The sequence below is a fragment of the Gambusia affinis genome, linkage group LG09 (genome assembly GCF_019740435.1).
Source record: "Gambusia affinis linkage group LG09, SWU_Gaff_1.0, whole genome shotgun sequence".
Lineage (NCBI taxonomy): Eukaryota > Metazoa > Chordata > Actinopteri > Cyprinodontiformes > Poeciliidae > Gambusia > Gambusia affinis.
This window is the reverse complement of record NC_057876.1, coordinates 1343358-1364195: the sequence shown is the minus strand read 5'-3', so window position 1 is coordinate 1364195 and position 20838 is coordinate 1343358. Positions and strand designations below refer to the sequence as shown.

The following is a 20838-nucleotide window of genomic DNA, read 5'->3' as shown; positions in this document are numbered from 1 at the left end:
CTGACTGATTGTTAAGATTAGAAAGTGTCATTTAGCATTCAGCCAGACTAATCCAGTAAAAAGGTTGGTGTCTGATTCTTAAAAGAGCTGAAATGTCAGCTGCTGAGTTGGACGGTTCCAAATATCTGAATGTGACAAGGTTTGAAAATATTCCTGTGGTAGGTTTGCCCTTCATTATTGAAACTGATTCAACTGACTTTTAGTAAATGTTACTTTGCCATTTAAAAGTCCAGCGATGGCAGTCCATGAAGCCTGGGCGCTGTGGTGAATCTTCATTTGCCTGCAGTGCGTCCAGCTAACTGCCTGCTTCCCACCCAAACCCTGATCCTGGTTGGGTTTACGCCAGATTTTCTGTGGCTCAGCACTAAAGTAAAAGCTCCTAGGCATTTTGTTTCCAGCCTGCCATCCTGTCATCAACAGTAAAAGCCCTCCATTTACAGGACACAGAGGAGAGAGAGACTCCAGTGTGCCAGGGGGCAGCAGTTACACAGATAGATTACCTGCAAATCCCACCCAGGGGGGAACTGAGAGCAGAGACATCAACAGACTACACTCACGCACACACACCCCACCCAAATACACACACATAGTTCTCTGGATGAGAGCATACGCACAGCAGGGCACATCGGGCCAAATCACTTCATTCCTGATTCAGGAAGAGGATGGTGGTGCAGATGCAATCTGACTGGCAAATGTGAAATGTGATGGGAGAAAGGGAACATAAGGTCAGGGTGGTGATGGAAAGTCATGATAATGATTGAGTCAAATGGCAAAGGTCCTAATGGTGGAGCTGGACCATCTGCATGCTAACACAGATGGAGAACAGACAGAGACGTAGAGCCTTTCATACACATGCTGAATCTGAAAACTTTGAAACCAAGTCAGTGTGGTGTGAACATGGTGAAGGAAGTCAGTCCTAGTGACATAGTTTAAAAATGAAAAATGCCTTAAATTATCATGATTTATGCATTATAAGTCTCTCCGTAGAATAAGTTGCATCAGTCAAAAAATGCATCAAGAAGAGGAAAAACCATACATAAGTTGCGTTTATGCATAACTTGTCCAACATGAGGTGGGGTTTGTTCATGTTGAACATATGATCCAGTGACATGCTGTGTTCAGTCACCTGCTTTTCAGCAAACTCACAGAAAATGTCAACTTTGGCTTGGAATCTGTTGGAAGTTTCCAACGGACTGATGTCAGTGCTGTAATAGAGAAGAGTTTGGATTGCAAGAAGCCAGTAACACCAAGAATGCCCGCCTGCAAAGTTATTTATTTTCATCTCCTTGGCAACGAGGCAGGTGTGGAGACACAGCTGCCCTGTCTCTCCCGGCAGCACCCTCTTCAAGCACCCATCTGGGACTCGTTCCTGCAGCTCTAGCCAACTTAGCTTTCCTTGTGAAAGCAGACAGTAATGTTTCCTCCTTGCTTCATGTCAATCAGTATGAATTCACGTTTAATTCATCAATCAAAAAAAGGGATAATGAAGTGAAGAAAAGCACATATAAGTCATGCCTGACTATAAGTTGCAGGAGCAGCCAACAAATAGTCTGGATAATAAGGAATGTGCAAGAAACATTTTAATCAAATATTAGCAAAATGTCACAGACACACAACTACACATAGACACGAGTTTCAAACTTGTGAATAAAGTTTTTAGAAATGGCAAAGAAAATTCTCCATGTTCATGCACTTTTATTAGGAGTTATGATGACTAACTGCTTGGAGAAAATCTTCATGTTAAGACGTTTATTTTCTGATAGATTGTCAATAAAACTAATAAATAAAAATATGAGTATGTAGTTATTTAGACTTCCAGTTTAAATTGCTAATTTCTGAGATAACTCATTCTAATAAGTACTGTAAAAAAAACATTAGCAATTATTGTGTTTCAGTGCATGAAAGGTCCTATAATATCACATGATTACAGACAACTCTTTTACTTTAACTAAAACATAGTATAAAACACAAACTAATAAACGAAAAATCAAATGTTTATATAAAGATCTTAACTCAGCCATATGTGACATAAGTCGTATCTTTCATCATTCCTCAGCTGAAACGAAACTGTCCGTTTTTACTGGTCAGCAGGTACTACCTCCAGGATGATCTGCATCGTTCTGTTGAAAGAATCTGTTGGCACAGAAATAAAACAGCTTACAAATGACTCATTCCATTTCACAACCAAGCAATAATGTCCCATTCACATCTATAGATAAAACAAATTCTGCAGAGCTCATAAAAGCAATCTATACTTTATTCCACATTTTTGTCAGATGTTAATGAATTCTATCAATGCCTGATGTAGAGATATCTTGGTAGCAAGTGACAAAGAACAAGAATATAAAAGTTTAACAAGTTTATCAATGGTGTCTCTAAAGTTTTAAAGGACTGTTGTCCCAGGCATTAACATCTCTCAGGCCATACAGCTCTTGCTTTAGTTCTATGAAGACCAGATAGTTAATGAAAGCATCCCTGACCCTGCAGACTCCCTCAGCTCTCACTGCAAAATGCCTCAGGGGAACAAACTGTAAGATCCAAGAATCACATGCGAGCCACACAATCAAACTCCCATGATTCCTCAGCCGTTCCACGAGGCTAAAGTTCTGCTTCACTGTGCAAATTTACGAGAAGAAAGTCATAATATTAATACCAAGACTTTCTTCTCGTAATATTATTTTATTCTCATACAATTTTATCCTTGCATTTTTGTGCCATTATTATTATTATTATTATTATTATTATTATTATTATTATTATTATTATTATTATTATTATTATTATTATTATTTTATTGTTTTCTTAGCATTGCTCAAATACTCCGTCAGCAAGTGAGACCGTTATTAACAAATTAAAAACTTCAACATTCAAAAATGTGTCTATAAATTACCATTTGAAGACTAATTTATATATCAGAACTATAAATCATCAGACATTCTTTTTATAAAGAAGGCAACATATAAAATGGATGTTTGTGCTGAGTTACCTAAAGCGTTTTGAAGCCACCTTGGTCTGCTGAAGTAAATAAAAATGTAGTAGGCAGGGATGCCAGTGAGGGACATGGTGAATCCAATCCCTGTGTTAAACGGGTCTGAGTACAGTGACAGGAAGACCATGAAGAAACATGCCAAACAGAAAACCACCGGGATGAAGAGCGGCACCTGAGGACGAGACAAGATGGGGCCGATGTAATATGGTGTATGTTTACATTGATGTGTGGTTTCAGAGTTCCCATGATCTAAATTTGCAGATCAGAAGAACATTTCTTAGAAAATGAACAAACAGACCACAGAAGGGGAATTAGATCCATTTTTGGCACTGACCGTCTTTTGGAATGTCTCAAAAAGAGCCTGCAGTTTGAAAATGTTCTAATTATTTGGCTTACTGATCACCTTTAGAGTATTGCCAATAACTCTGCTACAAAACCCAAACATTCAAAGGCATATGGACTGATTCCAACTAAGGGACCTTTAACAATGTAGGACTTGACAATTTAAACTCTTAGCAGTCAGCAAAATTTCTACTTAAAAAGTGCATGAAACGTCATCATGTATGAAACTTTGTACAACTATAGTTGGTTAAAAATACTCAGACACTTACCTTGAAAGGTCGGGGGAGATCTGGTTTGGTATATCGGAGGTAGATTAAACCCAGAACCACCACACCAATAAACAGCCACCGCAGAAAGCTCATGAAGTTAAGAAGGCTGTAAATGTCCCCCACAAACAGCTGGAGTATGGTCATGGGATACTGAAAATTCAGATACGTACAACTTGTTATTAAAACATGAGATGACATACAGGCTCAAATACTACATACAGTATTGTCTGTTGGAAAAGAAAAACAAGAACTGAAAGCACACTGACCAGTATAAGGACAGCAGCCAGTGGAGTGTGTCTGCGGACATGGATCATTGACAGGACCTCAGGAAGCTGTCCTTCACGTGAAGCTACATAGAACATTCTAGATAACACAAACACCAACTCATATAAACATAGAGAAATGGGAACAGTTTGACAGTAGAGTGAAGTACTCCCAAATACTTGGGAGTACTTCACTCTGCAGAGGTCTGTGTACTCAACTGTATTCAAAGAGGACTCAATGCCAACTGAAAGTGGACACATCCTCAGGAAACACCTTCACATCAAACTGATAAGTTTGAGAGTCGATGCAATCAGTCGCGAGCACCAGCACCAGTTAATGATGGTGCAGTGGGACTATTACAAAGTAATGTAAATGAACAGCCATTATTAACACCTACAGCTCATCAGGGATGAAGACAGAACAACTCTTCTAAATCTTTGAGGCTTGTTTTGTCCACTAACCTTGTTTGCAGAGTGCCAAGATTGAAAGGGTCATTTCTTTCTAGTCATTTATTTATTATTATTATTATTATTATTATTATTATTATTATTATTATTATTATTATTATTATTATTATTATTATTATTATTATTATTTCGATGTGTTTGACATTATTAGACAGTCACAAATGTGTAGAGATGGTTTTATTGCAGTTGGAACTCAGTTCAGAACCAGGTTGAAATAAATAGAGAGAATCTTTACCTTGACAAAGCAAAGTGGCCGCCATTCATGGAACCAAAACAGGACAAGGCCACAAACACAGGAACAACAACCGAGAAGTTTCCTAATAGCCTCTCTGCAAATGTCTGAAGAATGTAAATGAGAAAAGGGATACAAATAAGAAAGTAGAATGTGTGCTGCTTCAGAGATGAGACAGTGATTAAACTGTAGATAATGACATTAGGTCAAGTGGTTGATGACTTAATTAAAACATATTTCTTATTGTGCTGAACTATGTAAAAAGGTTGTAAGTGTTAAAGCGAAACTACAGGATGAAATCCTTCCACCTTGACAAGCCCAGGGGAGAAAAAACAGTGATTCTCTAAAAGTTTTTCCAAGATAATTCAAAGACTTTTCCATGTTGTGCTTTGAGTCCTCAGTCATTTTAGATATATTCAAAACATTAATATATCGAAAATGACTAGGTATGTGATTAACTAAAGAACAATTCAAATATATTCCATGGGTTTCAAAGGTCACATCAGATTTGTGTGAATTTATGGTCATGACTGTAGACTGTTGCTTTTTTTAGTCTTATCTTATTAAATGTGGTTAATTAGACTGAATTTAGAGGACTGAAAGGACTGCTGGCAGTAATTGTCATAAATGGGTCACGCAGAAGTGGGAGACAAAGCTAATTATTATTCATGAAGCTATTAAATTTATATTAGCCACAGACGTTGCTGGCATGGATGAATATAGTCAGTAAAGGGGAAAAATCTGAATTAACTAAATACATGTACAGTTGTCATTTTAAGCTAAAGTAATGATTAATTTTAAATGAAAAAAAGAGAAATGTTAAACAGTTTGAACACATGACGGAGGAAACCAAACCGACATGACGTTCACGTCTTCAAAGATTTGATCACTTCCATCTTTTTGATCAGTTCCATCTTCATCAGCTTGGTGCCTGTTGTTCTGTTTCAGAATCTCTGCTTTATTTAAAGTGACCAGAGACAAATCTAGGAACTATTCCTGAGGTCATTGGAACTTTGTGGCTCAAACTCTGCTCAACGATCAGCAGATTCTTGACCGTGCTGTTGATACAGCAGCCACGGCTGACTAACATAATATTTGTAATTGTGAATACTAACATTGGATTAAAACCCCAAATCAACTAAACTTAAAACTAATAAGTTTTTATTGTTTTAAATGCAAAAGTTTTTTTTTTTCAAAATCAACACAGAATAGGGATATATTATATTCACTCATTCATTGTTCCTTCCATACCATCCATTAGACTTCCATTCATTTACCGATAAACAATTGTGCTAATTAGCTGACAATGACAATTAGTGACTCACTGTGACTTTTAAAAGTTTTGAAATATTTTGTTTATAAAACCATAGAACCACAAACCATAGACCATCCAAGGACAGAATGTGTTCTGTTCAAATGTTATTCAGACAAGTGTAATGTTTTGATTATGAATAGTATAAATATGAAACTTTATTCCTAATGGGTACTTAATGCTTAATTGCGTAAGATGCAAAATTAAAAAGATCTTTAAATAATCCATGTTCTCTCTCTCTTCATTGCTTTCCACCCCACATAATATGAGCACACATCCTGTTAAGGTCATCTAAAATTGCTCATTAGGCAATGCTGCAAGCTTCTTTTACATAAGTCTGAGACATGAGTTAAATCTTAAATTAAGTTTTCAACGTAAACTTTTGCCCACTGTCTAATGGAGGAAGAACAGACTGCAATCCTTTTATCATATCAGCCTCATAAGAACACAGAAATGCTCTTAACACCTTTCTTAAGGCGCTCTTAACTCTCATTGTGCACAAGGTAATAAAACTAACCACATTACAAAAGAGCAGGGATCTCTTAGTGGATCTGTGAGCCCTTACAGCTGAGGAAGACTCAATCACTGATAGCATCCTGCAGCCTAATAAGGAACCTTGGCTGTTATTGGGGAATGTCTGAGATGTGATTAGCATTACCAGGGTTGGGCTCAAGCAATTGCATTAGTGGGGAAGCAAAGTCGTCAGAAATGCTTCACTAATAATGAGATGCTAAGTGCAGAAACTGCAGCATATAGGTTCAGACCTAACTGTCTGCCAGGGGAACAAAGGACTTTCTGCCTACACATAAATCATATTCTATTGTTTTAAAAGACTTTAGTTTATTTCTTGATTTCTTAATATTGTATATTTCATTATAATATTATAGCAAATGATCCAAGCCAACTTATTTTTGTCACCATTTGTGCTCCCATACAACATAAACATGTATCAAAGACAAACTTTCAGATTTATTAGAACTCTCTGACTTTCTGGTAAATCTCCACCAGGTTAAACTAGTTTTCATTATTTAAGCCCAAGTATCTTCCCTCCTTCAAATCCTCTTCAGAATCTTCCCCAAGCAGAGATCACTACAGGAATGATGCTCTGTGCTGACTCCAAAGGTCGAGCTGGCTGCTTATGATGTTTCTTAATCTATGTTTTATTTTTAGCGTACATGTGCAGTTGATTTGAAGTGATATCTTTCTTTTGATCTCCAGGTAGATATTGATCTGACAGATTTTGATAACAATCTGGCAGGTAAACAGCAACTGGGTTTAATTAGCTGTTCTGCTGCGATCTTTCATATTCCCACATAGGCTGGGTTACCAACAGGCCATTGAACAGAGTTCAATCGGCCCTGTGATTGAACTCTGAGATCTTTGCAGGCTCTGAATCCCTTAGTTAAACTAACATAATTTTTTGGTCAATAATTCAATAATTACAGATTTTTCAGAATGATATTCCTGTGACTTTATGCTGAAAACCTCTGAATCTCAGAGTAGCCTCCTGGATTGCCTTGTTCTTTGGGAAACTACTTTTTATCTACTTATATTTACTTTCATTTACTGTTTACTTTAAAAACAGTAAACATTTTTTACTGTTTTTGTTTTTATGAAATTTATTTTTCATAAAAGTAACTTTTATGAAAGTAAAATACAATTTACTTTCATAAAAACATCATATTCAACAGCTGAATATTTTGACTTTGTTAAGCACATTTTAACACACTTTTTAACTATTGTTGTTAATTATGGGATTATCTTATAAGTCACATTTCTACAACAATGCTGATCTGTGGTCATTTAGTGGCCTTCAAAAATTCTGAAGGAGTTGCAACAGAGTACTTTCTGTGTTTTCACTTCATGATTCTTTCCTTTTCTTACCACTAGATTGGGTGAGTCCATATTTTTCCTCTCCTTAATTTGAGAAAAATATTTCAGATAATGCCAAAACCTTATTAAATAAAATAGTGCTGTTTGTGTTATGTGAAATTTGATTTTTCTCTTCTGTGCATGTTTTTTAATCTATAGCGGAAATGCTAATTTAACTTCTTAATGTAATGGATGGACGGACGGACGGACGGATGGATGGATGGCCTTACCACAGCAACAGCTTCTGAGGCCAGGAGTTCCTCTGCTGACATCACAGTGTAGTAAGCGATGTTGGTCAACACATAGCAGGTGGTCACAAGTGCCATGGAAATACAAATGGCCAATGGAACAGTCCTGAAAGCAGAGAGGTGATTATGACGAGCATCTCTCTGCTCCTCTCTCCTCTCTTTGTGTTTAGTAATTACCTGGTAACACAAAGTCTAAAGGGGCTTTATCATGTAAATTAGGCATTTTTATTCTATTATTAAAGTTTTACATCATGTTAATTTTATGTTATTATATACGTAATTATATTTACAATAAAGAGTTTCCAGTCTTTGAATGACTATTTTAATTAAGTCGTTTTTATAAGTACATTTAAATTAAAAATATTATGATGGTTCAGAAAGATTTCAGTTTTATTTACACATACAAAAAAATTATGTTTTGGCTGCTGTTTAAGAAATTCCAAAATATACTTAGATTTATTAAGTTAACTTAAGTGTTGTTGACAAAAATTGCACAAGCTGCTGTTAATTCAGTGTTTTGATTAAAAACTTTGTCTTTTGAGGCAATGAGTTAGAATTTTTGAAATAAGGAGAACTAATTTGATGATACTTTTCTGAGTGCCAGTTTAAGAGCTGTGACTCAATGGTTTAGATAAATACGACCAGCTTGGTCAGACTGGACAGGACTTCAGCAGATAACTGGTCCTTTTACCTGCCTTTGGCTCCAGTCACCAGCAGGGCAGAGAGAAGTCGCCTCCCTCTGAGCTGATTGTTCTGAACAGCACCCAGACAATGCATACTGATAATGAAGTGGGTCAATTGAGGATTTAAAACACCCATCAAATATGTCATACTATGGATTAAGCGAAGGAAGTAAATATGAAACTAACAAACCATGTCTATCTTGTTTGATTTCATTCTAATGTAACTAAGACCTGATTAGAACATGATCTTGTTTGAGCATGTAGTCCAGAGAGGAATCAGCTGGGACAATTACAGGATGGACCAAACAGTAATTTGATTTGGCTTAAATTTGTTGCTAGTTTTTAAGCTTTTGCCAAAGCTTAAAAAACTGTGTTTAGCTGGAGGTGTAAAACTGATATAGAAAAATGAATAAAACATTTATTACTTTAGACCACAGTGACTGATTTGCTCACCTCATTACTGTAGTTATGTCAACTTTACCATCTACCATGCTTCATTTTATCTTTTCATTCTTCTTATAAAGATAACAGTGGACAGAATGAGAGCAGTGTTACACAGGGGTGTACAGTATGTAGAACATGCAGATAGTTGGATGGAAGTGCTCACTGTGTCCAGATGTCACTTTTCAGTTAGGTTTGATGAATGTTCTTAGAATACACTGACACAGTTTCACTAAAATGGAAAACACACTGTGCAGTCCCTTCAGTGGCTAACAGTGTGTTTTCAAGTTCTCAGTGTGTTTATAGTATCTCTCTTCTTTCACTTTGCTCTGTTGCTGTCGAGTGTTTATTCAATGATAAGTCTATTATCTTTATTTTCTCTTTGCGAGGTAATGAAGCGGAAGCAAATATGTTCAGCATGTTGTATCTGTCAGTGCTTTGTAACTTCATTCATCAATAGATGCAGAAAAGTGTTTTTGTGGCGTTTTGTGGTTTTCTGACTGTTTCGTATCATTTTCCAGCTAGATAAGATTACATTTGGATTCATTCACAGGACTTTTTCCTGTTCTCATCCCATTGAGGCCTCCACCAGCGCCTCAGTGGTCAGTGGCTTCTCTCTGTCTGTATTTTATTGATCACAGATAGTTTATCTCAGGACTTTCACTGAGCACAGTCTGCTGTGGCAGCTGTTCCAGGAAAATCCAACTAAATGCAGAAACTGAACTGCAGATGGTTAAAGTTTGAATGCACCAAATTCTGAGGGAGAAGTGCAGAGAGCATTAAACACTAGATCATCACATTATATTTATCCTTCTAAACTATGTTTGCAGGGCACTTTGTCAGTTTACCTAAACCTTTTCCTCTGGGTTTCTACTAGTGTTTTAGTTCTCAAGACCACTTTTTGATGGTGTCGTCTCATTCTAGATCACATTTGAACTTGCTCTTGTCTCGGTCTCAAACATTTTCTTTCAAGAGCAGTCAAGACAACAACTGTAAATATAACTAGGTTGTCCAATTTATTTTACATTGTTGCTTCCACTGGATGTAAAACGTCCTGATTCAAATGCAAGCCATCATGTGACTCATGACTAATCATGTGTTTTTGATACTGCAAATTGAGAGATTGAGGAAGCAAGACTCGCAGTGACAACTTCTTCCTAAGTTTAATTTTTGCTCATGATAATCACGAGTAAAGCCAGGATCATTTAATATTAATTTACATCAACTTTAGCCAATATCTGCATAAAGCTTCTGACATTAAAGTTATGCGCTGAAACAGTTCATAACCATATTTCAACTCTGAGATTTTTAATATGTAGGTGTTTTTATGAAATTGTGAATCTTTCAAATGAATTTGAGAAGCTGTTGGTCTTGTTTCACATGTTGAGTCATGTTGGTCCTGTTTCGGTCTCAATGCACTCTGGTCTTGATCTCAACTTGGTCTTAGTTAGGTGGTCTTGACTATTGTCCTACTATGTAGTTCATCACATAAACCTGAGTGTCATCACAGATCAGCCAGCATATGGAACTTACTTCTCTGGGTTGTCAATCTCCTCTGTCACAAAGTTCAGATAAAACCTGGAAAAACACAGAGAAGAAAAAACTTTAAAGCAGAATAAAAGCAGCAACGAACAGAAGATCCAAGTTCCTGTACTGATATGAAATAATCACTCACACAATTCCAATACAACCATTTACAATGGTTTTATTTCATCAATCACATTTTTATATTGATCATTTAAGTGGAAATAAAGCAATAATTATGTTCCAGGGCCATAATTTAGTATCATATCTATACATGACTGTTATTCTGGTTGATCCTCTGCTACATATCTGTTCATAGACCTGAAATAAATCTTAAGATAAAATATTTAAACCACACTGATGTCAAGAGTGTTAGACATTTTAATTACTTCATATAATTCTACACAAATTGCTGAAAAATTAAAAGAAGCACAAACTAAAGCGTCAAATAAGCAAAATTACAAGAGATCACTAACAATAATCTGTGATTCTCAGTCTGACTATCAGAGAGTAAATATGAAGATATTTGTCTTGTTCTGGTAGCAGAAAACAACATGTAGTTTAACTTGTCATTAGAACATGGTAATGTACAGGCTGTTCCAGTACAACAAGATGCCTTCTGGAAATCATGTTAATGTTTAAACAGTGTTAAAAGCTAATTTATAAAAGCCAAATGGAAACTGTTCAGCATGAATTATAATTCTTACCCAGAACTGCCCACACATCACTGCTCTGGCACTTATAACAAGATCGATCCGTCCGACCCTGAACACCATTTAATTATTCTTGCCAGTCTTGGCTGTTAATAAAGGTCTATTAGATGTCAACTATTTTGGCAGAACTGCTGAAGATGTACAAAACCTTCTAATAAATTCAATGTTTACTACTGGCACCTAATCACACACTGGGAAATTCAGAAAAAATGGGGACACATTTTCTTGTCAAGAAATACATGTTTGTAACAGAAATGGTGGTAAAAATTAAATTTATTCTTATTATTATTATTATATTTATTATTATTACATTCATAGGTTTATGGGGATTATTAGGGAGTAGCAGTATAGTGGGGTCTGTGGGGTCACCAAGTCTCCATGGCAACCATTAGGTACAATCTATAAACCCATCATGTATAACAATAAAAATCAAATCTTTTTGTCCTACCATTACCAAAGTAAGCGAGTGGAGTTCACCTGCTGGGACTTTACCTGAAGCGGTGTGTGTTGAGGAGGTCAGATGAAGTTTGAACTGTTCAGCCTCACTTTCAGATGGGCTTAGAGTAAAACAGAGGATGGACATGTGCTGTAGACGTGACTCTGGTCCAAACCAGCTGAACCAAGTGGCCTGAATCGCCTCCTCAGTCTGTAAGTCAATTGTTCAAAACCTTGCTAATAACCAAGACATTTGACTCCGCTGTGTTGAAGCACAGTCACATCTAAAAGGCTCTCATAATGCCAGAAGGGGGTTGTACGGTGTAATACTCAAATTGTCCATAAGTGTGGCACCAGAAATTTAGTAATAAAATAACATCTATCTACATGGGCCTTGTAAAACATCAGGTGTTTAGTAAATCTTAAACTATCTTTGGTTTGTTTCCCTCCTCGGTTTGGTTCATTCATGTGAACACAGCAACAGCAACCTGGTACAGTTTACCTGGTACAACCTGGTAAACTAACCGTACTGTTTCCAGCGTAAAGCAAGACATTTGGTCTGTGAACGTGAGCCGACCTCGATCTGACTCAGTAACCAGCCTTAGCCAACCTCCTTCCCTTTGCAGGTTTTGCATTGCAATGTGAGATGTGGCTGAAAAACGATGCACATCTTTTCCATAAAGCATAAAGCCTCATGCAACTTTCAAGACATCTCAAAATAATTTTTTTAAGATAATTTTGACTGATATAGTCAAAATTAATGATATGATTAAATTTTGTGTGCCCCCGGCTCAGAATGCAGAATCTGCTTCCTGTATTTACATTTACAAATCAGACCAGTAAACAGACGTTGTTGTGTGATTAATACTGAAAGGTTTTGGTCTGTTGGAGTTTTTTATTTGTGAAAAAAAGCTAATCCAACAGAAGAGCAGCAAGTTCACAAACTCATCAATGGATTTGGATCAGAGTAAATGAACAACAGGTGTGAAAAAAACTCATCTCAACTGCATGGGTATACAGTACATAGAGAGAGAATGAAAGAATGTTCAAGTTCTTCAATGTTTGTGTGAGATTATTTTATTACCATAAAGGTTGAATTCAATTGAAGGCTTTTAACACATCTTCACCAGTTGTACTACAAATTCTGGCTGCCACTCTAGATGAGTGTTTGTTGAGCATCTGTTCACTGGAGGTCTAGTCGCTCCAGTAGCATCAGTGGTTCTTTAATGTTAGGCAAAGAGCTAATAATTCAAAATTCTACCTGCTGATTGATAGGTTTTCAAATTGATATTGCTATTGATAGAACACTGATCGTCTGTCTTTGTTTCGTGGATTTTGCCCAAATGTGTGTGTTTGTGTGAACCGTACCTACCAACCAGCATATGCATACATCCCAGAGTAGAAAGCCAGGGGCATTCCAGACAGCTGCACCTTGCTCAAATCAAAGGCATTCTCAAAGTTTTTGGTCTCACCTGTACACACACAAAGACACACACATACATTCTAAAGGACATTCAGCACTCACTCTTCACTCACTTTAAAACAATGAAGGGTGCTGTAGTCACATAATGATACATGTATACAGTTGAAACCAGAAATTTACATACACCAAATAAAAAAAACACAAACTAGTTTTAAGTCAGTTAAAATTACAAAAAATATGACTATTAACTAAATGCCAGAAAACTGAGAAGATTTTTTAGAACTTTTTGTATGTTTCTTCAAAATCAAGAGTTTATATACATTTAGAATTGCGTGTCTTGAGCCAAACCTTCTTGGTTTCCTTCCACAAGCTTCTCATAATAATTTGCTGGAGTTCTGGTCCGTTCATCCTGACAGAACCGATGGAACTGGGTCAGGTCTGCAGGCCGCCTCACTCACACACACATTTCAGATCTAATCACAACTTCTCCACAGGACAGAGGTCAGGGATTTGTGATGGCCACACCAAAACACTGAGTATGTTATCAGTCACTCCGTAACCACTGTGGCTGAATGCTGAGGGTTATTGTTCATTAAAAACAATCTATGTCCAAGATTAAACTTCCTATAATTATGCTTCAATAATTCTACATAAGGAAGGAGAACTCGTCTCCTTCCTTCCTGAGCGCTATGATAGCTGGGCATTCCTATCATATCTACACTTGTGCGTAACTGTTTGAACAGATGACCGCAGCGCCTTCAGGCATCAGTACATTGTTCCTCATGATGACCCAAACTGGATCTGCTCTATGATTCTTGACTGATTTATGCTGACTTTCCCATTGTGTCAGCCAATGAGGTTGTGTGTTCCTGGTGAGCCTCCCATTAACTCAAATGTGACAGTTAACCTGTCAGAGGTTTGTGGAAGGAAACCCAAATGGTTTTACTCAAGTCATACATTTTTTTTTTCTTTGTGTACTAACAAAATAAATATTAACTTCTGAATTCAAAGACAGATAAACAAAAAGATTTCTCACTATGTTTTCTGGGATTTAGCAAATAGAAATCATTTTGGTCGTTCTAAGTAACCTAAAAAAAGAGAGGTTTGTGTCTTTTTATTCAGTGTATGTAAACTTCTGGTTTGAACTGTACCTGCAGTTGCACACAAGAACAAGAGCATCCTATTTATTAACAACAATAATAAAATGATTGAGTGGAGGAGAAATTTTCTCACTTAGATTGGACAGAAAGAGTTCTTCTAACAAAGGTCCAAAAATATCCCTCATGTGGGATCAACGTTTAGCTTTGAATGTGCCAGTGCTGTCCACAATATAATTCATCTACATTGTTTAACTGCGTTGCTAAGAATCATAAAGTGTGTGTATTGATAAGCAGGAGAGAACAAAAGTAATGTGAAATTTATCAGCTGTTGTAGTTATTCTACAGAACAACCCAAGCTAACCCTGTTAGCTTATTTATTTTCCATTAGTTTGTGTTCCCAATGGGGTGAGTTTTCAGAGCAACTTCATTTAATAAATGGCTTTCCACACATCTGTACAGCTTTTATTACTTGAGTTCAAACATTCAGAATTATGAAGTTGCATTGTGTTTTTGTGTTTGATTTGATGTAAAGCACTTTGAAATGTCTTGCTGCTGAAATGTGCTATACAAATAAAATTTGATTGAAAAATTTGATTAAAATAGTTTCATTAAACTATGTTCATTTCAGGCTAAAATCTGATTCACTACTTTGTGCACAGTGCCGCAGGTTTAACAGATACACTCTAGTATTTAAAGAAGTAATTAATCAACTAAAATAAATTAATTTATTTTGATTAATAACTTGTTCACAGTTGGATAGTGTGCTGTGATAAATAGCTAGAACTCCAAGGAGGGCTACGACTCTCTAATTAATTGGAAGGCCAGGAAATCCTAGCTAATGGGGAAAAAAAATCTGATGTTTTTTTTTTAATGAATTCTATAAAATCTAACATGATCATTAGCCGAGTTTAGGTAGATATTAGTTTTTTGTGTCATTATACTAAAGAAGAACTAAATTCCTGCTGCACATCTGATCTGACATGTTTTGGAAGGATGTTATTTATGTTCTCTTATCCTTCTCATACATTAAGGCCATAGGACACTTTTCTACTCAAAGGTACTCCATCAGTCTGGATTTGAGCAGTGCCAGAAATCACTCAGTGACTGCTGCTGCAAAACACAGACTCTCCTGTTCTTCCAACCATTAATGCTGGGTGATGGGTGCATCAACCTAAATATGAAGGTTGTTTTTTGTTGTGAACTTGCCACTTGCTTAAGAAAGTTTCTTTAAAAACAGAGAAAACATGAGGAGAGGAAACAGACCTGCTGTTCAGGTACAAAACCTGAACAAATAAGAGGATTTTGTTCACCTACAAAATAAAACCATGAATAAAAACAACTAACTAAGATTTGTCAACAGTCGATAACCAAAGCTTCAACACAGATGTCAAACTTTATTTAACTAAAGTTTGCAAAAATATCTAAGTAAATCAGAACTTTAGAATTTATCCCACACAATTAATTTAGGGGAAGCTAAGAGTGTTCATCAGAGTTAGCAATAAAACATAGTTTATGTTAATTAAATATAAATTTGTATTTAATCCTCCAACAGATAGCATTCACAAGTTATTTTACTAAATACAGTTATGTCACATTTTTGTAGGTTCTTATGTGAAATAGTCAACATTTTCAACCCACTTAACAATTCTTACGTTCAAATAAACTCCAGTTAACATGTATACATTCTAGTTTGGCGTTTAGAAAATTAAGAAAACTGTGAAAACTGTTGCAAAGCTCTTTATAAGCAGAAGATAGTTGGCCTGAATGATGCATTACTCCTGGCCAGAAGCACAAACCCCCAGATTAATGTACTGAGGTCATTTAGTTAAGAGTCAGTCAGAATTTATGTAAAGGTTCTTGTTTGTTTTTTTCTATTAACTGTGAAAACAAAGCAACTTTGTGTCATATCCTGTAAACGATTGTATTAATCATTGAGAGTAAATAATAACAATATGGAGGTCAATAGCTGGGAGAGAGTAGCAGCTCCTCTGAACACCTGCTTCCAGGACATTGTGAAATGTTGTGCTTGATGCTTGATGCTTGCTGCGTACAGCTGTGCATCACAGCCTGCGAGTCTGTAAGCTTGTTTTTACAGTGCATGCTTGAGTGTGATACCAAGGAAGCTTTGATGACTGTTGTGGCTGAGCGCTCAGCGTGTTGAACTGAACTGCTGTTGAAAAACCCCTGAAGGGTTTTTCAACAGCACTTAATGGAAGCAGAAGTACTGCAAGTGTTCTGCACTCAAAAAATAACTTATTCAATTTACTTTATATAGTTATGTCAATAATTTCTATAAAACTGACTTATCTTAAGTATATAAATAAAACCTAACAGTGCTTAGTAAAACCAATCAAAAACACTTAGCAGCTCGTACTTAATCACTTTTGGTTAGAGTGGTAATCATTGAATTTTGCTTTAAGATAGTTTTAATTTTCTATAACAGTTGTAGTTTTAGTTTGACTTACTGAAAGATAAACAATTTCCACAGTAAGTAAACTTTTGTTATGTTGAACAAACATCCATTACCAATAAAACATCCATCCATCTTCATGCACACTTATGGGGTCACCAGGGCGGCTGCTGCCTATCTCCAGCGGTCAATGGGTGAGAGCCAGAATCACACTGGACAGGACACCAGTCCACCACAGGACAACACAGAGACAGTCATTCACACACACATTCACTCACACCTAACGAGAATTTACAGACCAAACAACCTGACAGTCATATTTTTGGACTGTGAGAAGAGAGAACCCACCATGCACAGGGAGAACATGCAAATCCACGCAGAGAGACCTCCTGCCAGGAACTTTGTGTCAGGACAAAGTTCAACCAAAGTTAACCCAGGACCTTCTTGTTCCAAGGCTACAGTGCTACCAACTGCACTACTGTGCATGTGCAGTGTCTTCTTAATGCAATTTTTGGACTTTAAGTTAAACTTACTAAAATATGCTATGCTTGAAATTCCAACTCATTTATATTAATTAATTTGGACATATCTCAATTTATTTAATTCAACAATTCACTGAATTTTTGTTTGTTTATTTGTTTTTTTGAGTGTGGAATGAGGAAGCCTCATTGTTTGTAGAGATTTATATAGCTCATTGTGACAACGAGTCTTACCTTTGAAGAGCTGGAACATCCCAGGGACAATGATGGTGGCGATGGCCACTAATTTGCTGATGGTGAGGAGGATCTGGATCCTGGCTGTCCAGGTGACGCTCATACTGTTCAGATAAATAACAGAAGCTGCCGGGAAACAGAGCAGTCAGTGGCCGCTTACCTTCTCCTTCTGACACAGCACCATCATTCCTTAGTTCATTTACAAATGCATAATCCTAGGAACATAAGACCGGCCAAAACATTTGGTCATTACAAGCACAGTATGTCTTCTGCTGAGAAATTTTATATTAAGGCCCAATTCCATAGTTTATACAGTATATAGACATATTTCCCACTGCGCTAACAATAACTAAATTTAGATCATTTTCAATAGTAAAATGGTGGAGTCTTCACACCTTAGCACTCTTAAAAATCTTTTTGATATATTCATGGAAATATGTAAATCCTGTTAGTTTTAATATGTCTGGACTTAAATATGATCTGGTCTTAATCAGTTGTTTTAACTGTTTCACTCTAACCTTTAAAAGGACAACATCAACCCACAGATTCCACCATATCATTCATATCATTAAAACAAACAGACAGTTTGTTATAAGCACACCATTGTTGCTTCTGTGGTTTTTCATGAATGAGGTCATTTAGTTTGAAGCATTGCATTTGCATGAACCACAACACTTTTGGAACATTGTCTTATAAAAAGATACAAACCAAAGTAGAACTACAATGTGCAGATGATCCCGTCTTTACATCTAAATGGAAATGTGAGGCCGCTTGTCTTAAAATAAAACTAAAAAATACAAAACCATGGACCTGTAAAAGGGGAAAAGAAGGAGCATTTTGCAATGGTTCAGTCAAAGCCCAGACCTTAATCTGACTGACGTAATGTGGTTTGACCTTAAAAACCAATTCATACCTACTGGATAGTAAAACCTGTTGAACATAAGGTTCGTCTTCCTTAGCTAACAGGAGTCTCAGTCTTAAAACTCTCTTTCCACTCAAGGTGGCAAACAAACTGCAGACAAAAAAAAAAAGTGAGACAAGAAGAAGAAATCTAACAGTGTCAAGGTGTGTTTTAAAAACTTTGGTGTGGTGACTCCTGCATTTGGACAGTTTTCCTTCATAAACCACAAGGATTCAGTTCTGTTCTCTGTATTCCGAGTCGACATTTGACAAATCAACATGTTTTCTCCCTGCAGTGAAACCTCAGGGCATGTTGAAGAGGTCCATGTGGTGATGATGATGATGATGATGGTGTGTTTTGTAGACTAACATCTGCAGACATTCAGTCTGCTGTGGAGAATCAAATTGTTGTGCTGTCTTTAATTGTGTGTTAGTTCGTTAAATAGTACAGCCACCACGAGCATCCGGTAAAGAATGAGGAGAGTTTTCCAGTCTTGGGTTTTAATTGAGATGAGAGAGTGGTCTACAAGAAATACAGAATACAACAAAATGAAAGCTGTTATTTCTGCTTGCTATAAATGGTTATTTCCAATTTGTCCACTAGATGGCAGCATGAGACTACAAATAAACCATAAAGCACATTATCACAATCTTAACTCTACTTCCCATACGTATTTAAACTGCACAGGTATACAAATGCTGCTCGAATACTGATTACACTTACTTTCATTCATTTACTCGCTCTCAGTCTCTCAAACAACAGCTCAGAACGATCTCCATCTTCTTCAACTTTCTGCTAACACTGAACGTGCTCTGATTATTAACTTGAGATTACTCTGAACCAATCACAGCAAACATTATTCAGAACCAATCATAGCGAACATTACTCAGGCGGCTTCCTGAACTCTTAAAGTGATACACACAGTTATATTAATTAGTCCATTTTCAACAGCCGCCCCCAAATTTGTCTTACAAATTTGAATAACAGAAAATGGAAATTCAAGTTATGTCCTTTCCTTATCAGTCTCTGGAATAGCTGGAAGACGCACAAGTCGGGCCACTGGTCTGATGTAAGTCTTGTCTTTAATTTGTATTTCAGCTGTTCGAACAGTTCCATCTGATCCTGGTAGAAGTTTTACCACCTTTCCAACAGGCCATAGTGCTCTGGGTAGTTGTTTGTCAACTATCATTACCACCGTTCCGAGTTGAAGGTTTTCTGTCTTAGTCAACCATTTCTGGCGTGACTGCAAGGTGGGCAAGTAACTTCTTATAAAATGATGCCAAAACTGTTCTGCAATCATCTGACTGCGCTTCCAGTGTTTCCTGGTTAACAGATCTGATTCAGGATAGATTACCTGTGGTAATGAAGCATCTCGCCGACCCATTAGGAGGTAATTTGGCGTTACAGGATCCAAGTCTGTGATATCTGATGACACATAACCAAGTGGCTTGGAGTTTAGTACCCCCTCGACCTCGATGAGCACAGTTCTGAGAACTTCTTCAGTGACAGTCTGAGCTCCAAGGGATACTCTTAGTGCTGACTTGATTGATCGTACTTCACGCTCCCAAACTCCCCCGAAATGAGGCGCACCAAGTGGATTGAACCTGAACCTTATCTGTTGTTTGGAGAGGTGGTCTTGAACTGAAGGACACATCTTCTGAAAGGCTTCATGCAGTTCTCGTTCACCTCCTTTGAAATTTGTCCCACAATCAGAGAGCAATTCTGCTGGTTTTCCTCGCCTTGATACAAAACGCCTGAGAGCCATGAGGAATGAATCAGAGGTCATGTTCGTGAGGACGTCAATGTGAACTGCTCGTGTTGTGAGACACTTAAAAAGTATACCCCATCTCTTTTCATTTCTCCTGCCAATCTTAACAAGAAATGGTCCGAAACAATCAACTCCACATGAATAAAAGGGTGGTTTTAAGAGGCGCAACCTTGCTGCTGGGAGATCAGCCATCTGTGGGAGCACTGGTGTTGCACGCCATTTTTGACAGAGTGGGCATTCTCGTTGAAGTCGCTTAACAGCTTCCCTTCCTTTAATGACCCAGTAGTGTCTGCGTAGTTCAGAAAACACTCTTTCCTGCCCTGGGTGATGGAGCTTATCATCAAACTGTTTAATGATAAGTTTAGTGACAGGATGGGTGCCATCTAACAATATGGGATGCTTTTCTTCTGTGTCCAGGTATTATGTCTGTATTAGGTACTATGTCTGAGACGTCCACCAACTCTGATCAGTTTGATCTCTGTATCATATTCTGGAGCCAGTTTAACAAGTCTACTTGAGGGTGGCACGGTTTTTCCTGTTTGCAGCAGCTGATAATCATCTGGAAAACAGTCCATTTGAGTCTGCTGTAAAATTGACAACTCTGCGTTCTTGTAGTCATCCACTGAGAGGTGATGTTGGGAAGAAGCCGCCCCGTGAGCAGATATTGCGGTGCGTTCGATTAGTTCTTGAAAGGAACATACGTTATCCGCATCAGATATAGAATTCGATATC

The 20838-nt window shown here is 37.1% G+C and overlaps 1 protein-coding gene across 1 annotated transcript in view; it reads right to left on the bottom strand.

Annotated features, from left to right (window-relative positions):
* Window positions 1-1562: 1562 nt before the first annotated feature.
* Window positions 1563-20838, bottom strand: part of slc7a11 (solute carrier family 7 member 11) — a 33082-nt gene continuing 13806 nt past the window's right edge. Inside the window, exons 4-12 of the mRNA XM_044126883.1 lie at window positions 17438-17563; window positions 13164-13263; window positions 10653-10697; window positions 7978-8101; window positions 4567-4670; window positions 3867-3963; window positions 3601-3750; window positions 2987-3161; window positions 1563-2133 (exon numbers count right to left, since the gene is read on the bottom strand). Of these exons, the coding sequence (XP_043982818.1) occupies window positions 2078-2133; window positions 2987-3161; window positions 3601-3750; window positions 3867-3963; window positions 4567-4670; window positions 7978-8101; window positions 10653-10697; window positions 13164-13263; window positions 17438-17563 (977 nt within the window). The 3' untranslated portion in view covers window positions 1563-2077. The remainder of the gene's footprint in view (window positions 2134-2986; window positions 3162-3600; window positions 3751-3866; window positions 3964-4566; window positions 4671-7977; window positions 8102-10652; window positions 10698-13163; window positions 13264-17437; window positions 17564-20838) is intronic.